General features: G+C 44.6%; 1 protein-coding gene across 1 annotated transcript in view; it reads left to right on the top strand.

The window, feature by feature from the left end:
• The window catches only part of Ccdc162p, a 252,570-nt gene that overhangs the window by 169,392 nt on the left and 76,602 nt on the right, over positions 1–6,576 (top strand). Inside the window, exon 30 of the mRNA XM_023722322.1 lies at positions 4,484–4,622. Within this exon, the coding sequence (XP_023578090.1) occupies positions 4,484–4,622 (139 nt within the window). The remainder of the gene's footprint in view (positions 1–4,483; positions 4,623–6,576) is intronic.

Raw genomic sequence — 6,576 nt, forward strand, 5'->3', positions numbered from 1 at the left:
AGAAGAAGAAGAAGAAGAAGAAGAAGAAGAAGAAGAAGAAGAAGAAGAAGAAGAAGAAGAAGAAGAAGAAGAAGCTTGCAAACAGCCCCTGGTTAGCAAATAACCACCTGATAGTCTGTGGTCAGAATGACTAAGGCTTTAGTTTCATTTGCTCACAGCTGGTCAGTGAATTTGAGTTCATCAACAAGGGATAAGATAGTCTTTTCATATATTATGAAGACAATGTAATAGTGGGGTTTATCAGAGCAAAGAAATTGATCTTAGTTCAGTAATTTGACTTCCATCCAAATTAAGTCACTAATCATATAAATATTAATCAATAAATAGCAAAATATCATAACAAAATAGCCAGGGATGTTTAAGAATGAGAAGAGGCACTAAACCAGAGTCTTCACCTAGACAGGGCCAAGGCTACTGTGAGACTCCCCCATCATTGTCTCCTCCTCCTCCTCCTCCTCCTGGGAGAAACATTGAAAATGTTCCTTCCCTGATGTTTCTGCCTGGCAACTGCCTGCCCCATCCACACAGGGGATGGACAAAGAGGCCTATTTTAACCCTGCAGTTTTAAATGTAATATCTCTGAGTCTGTGTCCCTCTGGCCAATGCATAAAGGCAACATGTTTGAGAAGACCCTGGAGCTGGTGGCTAGATTTGTATTGTGCTAACAGATCCAGAAGGAATCTGGAAACATCCCACAGGGAGGGGGCATTTGTAGCAATCTGGGAGGAAGTTGGCTGCCTGTCATTGGCACCACCTTGGCAGAAAGCACAGAACTGTTGCAGCTGTGGAATGCTCAGAAAGGCTAGCATGCCTTCAAGGAATACATCAAAAGATTAGAGAAGATCAAAAGCACTTTTAGATTCTTTCTTTTACTAACATCACAACTGTTTTGATGGCCTTTAGAAAATAAGACCTTTAGGGGAGCTGCTGGGAAGATGTGGAGGTTGAGCTTTGAAAAGGGACAGTGGAAAGGCCAGCAGGTCACAAAAACTGTGTTCCTGCCATTGGGACAGTCAGGCAGGTGTTGGCTACCTGGAGAGGACACAGCAGCTGAAAGCAAGAGCCTCGTTTCCAAATGGAGTCGCTGCGTTAGTCCCAGTGCTGCTGGCAGCAAAGAGCTCCCCCCTCTTGGGAAGGAGGCGATGTGGATCAGAGAAGAAAACCGGAGGGACAAGAGGGCAACTGTGGTGCCAGGCCGGACTCCTTGCAGCCAGCTCAGCCGTGGGACACTGAGCATCAGGGAGAAATGAAGCCCAATTGCTGGGGACCTAGAATTCAGAGAGGAGGCTGCTGTTGTCTTACTGTTGATGTGCTCTAAATGAGCCAAGGCGATCTGGGAGCTCAGTCTTTCTGAGGTGTTGGGTCAACCTTGACATGGTTGTGTGTAACAACATTTGCACTCCAGGGAGAAAGCGCAAGCTCTGATTTGCTGAAGACTGATAAAGTGGCAAAGTGAACCGAAAACAAAACAAATTAACAACAATAACAACACAACCCACTCTGAGATAGTCATCTTGTTAAAAAGGCAAACCCAAACACAACCCACTCTGAGACAGTCATCTTGTTAAAAAGGCAAACCCCGCTTAGCTCCTGGCCTGATTCCCAAAGGAGGCAGGGAGCACTAAGTGAGAGATGAAGTGGCAGAATTTCTCTAAGCCATTTTCAAGCTATCTGGAAAGGGATAAAATGACTTTTATGGATTGGAATGCTTTAAAATATTGTTAAAAGGAATACTCAGAATTTCGGCCGTTAGTCTTCTCACCTGTCTGAAGGAAGCCGCTGTTGGCCACTGTCAATTAGCTCTGTGGGCGCTGGCAGGTTCTTGCCTGAAAGCCGTAGTCAGCCACTCCCTCTGGAACCCCTGAGAGCAGAGCACAGAGTGGGGTGTGGGAGTGAAGGCTGAGATTTCTTTGTCAAGGGTTAGGAGCTCAGTTAAAGCCAAAATACAGCTCACTGAATTTAGGACTTCGGGAATTCAAGATAGGAAACAAAGGGCACTGGATCGGAGTCTTCACCTGGACAGGGCTGGGGCCATGCTGACACCCGCCCCCATTATCCTCTCCTGCTCCTCCTCCTCCTGGGGAGAACACCGGTATGTTCCTTTCTCCGGGTTTCCTGGGTGCCGCAGGCCCCAGCCCATCGTTGCCTAGCAACCAAATGCCCCATCCTGACATTCAGCCCACTTTACCTGCCCACCTCCACCCCTCCCTGCCCACCAAGTGACTGGACCCTATAAAGAAAGGAAAGCCAGAAGGAACGGTAAGTCAGTGCATAACAAAGGAAGGGCGGTCCCCACTTCCAGAGCCATATTTTAATGATTATGCCACTTATCAGCATATAGCTGTTTTGCTGAAAAATGATCACTTGCCAGAGTATACAGATCACCAGTCATCCAGTTACTCTTAAGAAGTGCAATATTTTTATTTATCTTGGGGCTGGAGAGATGGCTCAGTGGTCTAAAGCACCTACTTGGAACAAGCTTGGCAAAGCACAGGGACCGCGGTTCAATCCCCCAGCACCACATGCCAGCCAGCCCTGCCCCCAGGTGGGCTGAGCTGGCCACACACACACACACACACACACACAATAAATGTTAATAAATAAATAAATAAATAAAAATTTAATATTTTTATTTATCTTTACTCCCTTGTAGCCCTTGCCCAGATACATTTTACATCTGTATGTTATGGCACTTTGATCACAGGACATGTGCTATTTCATGTTCTCCTCTATTCTCTGTCACTGCAGAGGATTATAAAAATTTCCCCCATGGCCATGTAGCCCACAGAGCCTGCTGCTTGCAGAGCAGAACACCAGGCCTTCAACAAGTGAGGACCAGGGACGATCCTTACTCCCACCAGCAACCACCAAAGTTAATGTACAGTTTGCTGTAAAATCGCTCCTCTCTAGGTGAACATTTTGGCCTCAAAGGACCATCAGATTTAGAAGAATAATAAAACATTGATAAATGGATCTGATTATTTGCAGACTGAAAAAAATACAAAACCACTATGCTGTTGTGTGTGCGATGGCAAGTAGACATGAGGTCTACACTGCACATCTTGCCCGAAAGCCAGGAGACTATACGGCAAGAATCAGCACCTTGCCAGTACCAGCTACTTTTCTTAGCCCTGGATCTGCCCGATCAGGTGCTCCTGGGTGTCTTCACTCCCACAACCCCTGCTTTCCTGGCAGGCAAATGCTAGAGAAGACACAGTACTGGGCCAGGGAGGGAGGGCACAAAGCTGCTCACTTCTGGATGAGCTAGAAAGACAGAGCAGCTCTGCGCTGCCTGCCTGTGCCTCCTCCCCACTCCTCCTTGAGCTACATGCAGAGGGACCCTGGCCAGTTTCCTCCCATAACAGGATGTCCTTTCTGGATAGATAGCTGTCACTGGCATTGCAGGAGACTGATGAGCATTTTAAACCAGCTGGCTTTCTGGCAGCCCCATAAGCGTGGGCCCACTGGGCATTATACTTCACTGTTTCACTGTATTCATTGCTGTTGTTGTTGTTTTTGTTTGTTTGTTTTTTCCTTATCTTTTTGAGACAGAGTTTCACTACACAGCTCAGGCTGGCCTTGAACTCACTTTGTAGGCCAGACTGGCCTCAAACTCACAATGATCCTCCTGCCTCACGTGCTAACATTTGCTACATCAATCATTCCTTCTTTGGCCCATGGTGGAATTCTCAAGACAGCTATCCAGATTCAGGCCAGGTCACTTAGCTGAGCACCAAGTGTTTTCAAAGACCTCTAAATAAAATTTTCATCCAAAGTATGCACCAAGTTATTTAAATGGAGCTTGATTTTGCAGCATGTGTCAAAGAAATCCAGCAAAATGGAGTCTCCCACACCTATTTCAAAAATGACTAGAATCTCCCAAAAGAATATGCATATATATATATATATATATATATATATATATATATATACATATATATATATATACATTCACATGTCATATGTGCATCTGTATATATGCACACACACACACACACACACACACACACACACACTCTTGTTTACTTTCTTTGGATCATCTCCATTAGCCCCTGACTTAGTGACATTAGGAAGGCTGAGTAGGATGGCATGGGAGTGACAATGACTGCTGGTTTACAATTTATAATTTGTAAGTCCCTACTGGATATTCTGGAGACTTGCTTCTCTATTCCCTGTAATTTCTCTTTTCATTCTATTTTGAGACCATAGCCTTGTTAATTTTAAAACTTTCTTTCAACAGCGTGTTCTTATTCTGCTAAAAAAACAAAGCATGTTTTTACCTTCTTCAAAAAAAGGAAAAAATGCACATCAGACCTCAGGTTCTAGAGAATATGCTTTTGCTGCTCTTGCGAAACATAATTAGTGCATCCCCCAAGAAAGGGAATGCTACCTAGGTGACACGCTTTGGAGGTGACATGGAGCCTCCTCAGACAGGCTGTCCTCGCCTGCATCTCACAGTCTGATGCAGATTGCCTGCTTCTAGGGTTTGAGCTTCAAGAGCTACAGAAGATGCTCGACAGCCTTGAGGAGCCGCAGGACCCCGCCCACGTGGCCCAGGCCCTCCTCCTCCGCAGGGAGGTCCTGTTTCTGCAGTTTGATGGAGCCGTGCGGCATCTCATGCGGTAAGCACTGGCGCCGTTTCCATCTAGTCAGTTCTGCTGGGCAGGTCTTCACTGAGTGACCATCTCAGGAGGCCATTCTTGGCAAGATTAGATCCAAGCTTAAAATAGGGCACAGATGGATTGGAAGGCCGGCTACCAAGCCTGGCCCGCTGTCTATGTGGCGTAGATTTGAACATTCTTGGTAGCATTAAACGTAATTCCAAAATAAATTGTGTAACAATTGCTTTCAATATCCAGGTTGTTTTATGAGAGTAAACATTTTATAATACTGAAGATTACTAAAAGGTATTTTTAGGTTTGTATCTTTTATTTTTATTTAGCTTTCAAAGGGACAAAATTTTCACTGAACTTTTGGAGCTAATGAAATTGAATACTGGAGTTAAATTTATAAATAAGTAAATCTGGCTGGGAGTGGTGGCACACTCCTGTAATCCCAGCACTGGCGAGGCTAGGGCAGGAGGATCACTGAGTTCAAGGCCAGCCTGGGCTACATATTGAGTTCAGGCCAGCCGGAAGTATGTAACAAGACCCTGCCTTCAAAAAAGGAAACATCTCCAGCATGCCCTGCTGCCACCCTGGGGCCCGCTGAGATGCGACTGAGACTGGGCGTGGTGGTAATCCCAGCACTTGGGAGGCTGAAAACAGAAGGATCACTATGAGTCTGATCTGTGTAGTGAGACACTATAGGCCTATACTAAATACATTTTTTTTAAAAAGGAAACAGGAGGGCCAGGGAGATAGCTCAATAGAATAAGTGCTTCCCTGGCAAGCGCAAGGGTCTGAGTTCAATCCCCAGTTCGGCCAAAAAATAAATAAATAAACAAACAAACAAACAAACAATAAATAAACAAGTAAATCTACCTCTGGCCTAGCAGGAACTCTTAAGTACTCTTCCTGTATAAAAATATTTTATTTGGCTAGTGAATCATGATTCCAATATGATTTTGATTGAGTTTCAATTATTATTATTATTATTTTGTATTTTTAGTGCAGGGTCTACAGGGTCTCACTACACAGATCGGACCCATAGTGATCTTCCTGTTTTCAGCTTCCCAAGTGCAGAGATTACAGGTATATGCCACCACAGCCAGTCTCTATTGTTGTCTCAGTGAGCCCTGGGGTTGGGACCAGCAAGGCAGGCCAGGGATCAAACTCCCAGCCCCTGTGTCTGCCTTAACAAGTGCTTTAATCTGCTGAGCTATCTGACTGGCCCTTCAATTAATTTTTATACTGTTTCCAGGATAAATTTTTTATGGGAAGGGAGTGGAGTTAGGCCTGAACATTTTCTTTCTTTCTTTCTTTCTTTCTTTCTTTCTTTCTTTCTTTCTTTCTTTCTTTTTTTTCTTTCTTTCTTTCTTTCTTTTAGTGTTTTGCAGTACTAAGGATTGAACTCAGAACACTGCACTTGCCACTTATGTCACTGAGCTATATCCTCAGCCCTCTTTTGCTTATTCTTAAATTGTTAACATTCATTAGCTTCTTTTGATGAATTCATAGTGTATGTAGCCATTGAGGGACCTCAGATACTTTTGGATGGCACCTGTTTCCCATTGCTATCTTTGAGTATTCATAGAGAATGGAAATGTGGGGATTGTACCGAATGAGCTATGTTTTTCTCTAATTCTGCATTTTCTTTACTTTGCCACGCATGGCACTGTTGGATTTACAATGTAAATTTAGCAGAACAAAAAAAGGTGATGACAGGGCCAGCCAAATAGCTCAGCAGATTAAAATACTTGCAAGCAGGTGCAGGGGCCAGGGCTCGATCCCCAAGCCTGCTGTGCTGGCCTCGCCTCTGGGGCATGCTGAGACGGCAATTGAGACTGGGCATGGTGGCATGCTCCTGTAATCCCAGCTCTTCAGAGGCTGTAAACAGGTGGATCACTATGAGTCCAATCTAGTAGTGAGACCCTGAACACCCTGTAGACCCTTCCTTAAAATACAAAAAAAAAAA

The sequence above is a fragment of the Octodon degus genome, unplaced genomic scaffold, assembly GCF_000260255.1.
Source record: "Octodon degus isolate 3935 unplaced genomic scaffold, OctDeg1.0 scaffold00090, whole genome shotgun sequence".
Lineage (NCBI taxonomy): Eukaryota > Metazoa > Chordata > Mammalia > Rodentia > Octodontidae > Octodon > Octodon degus.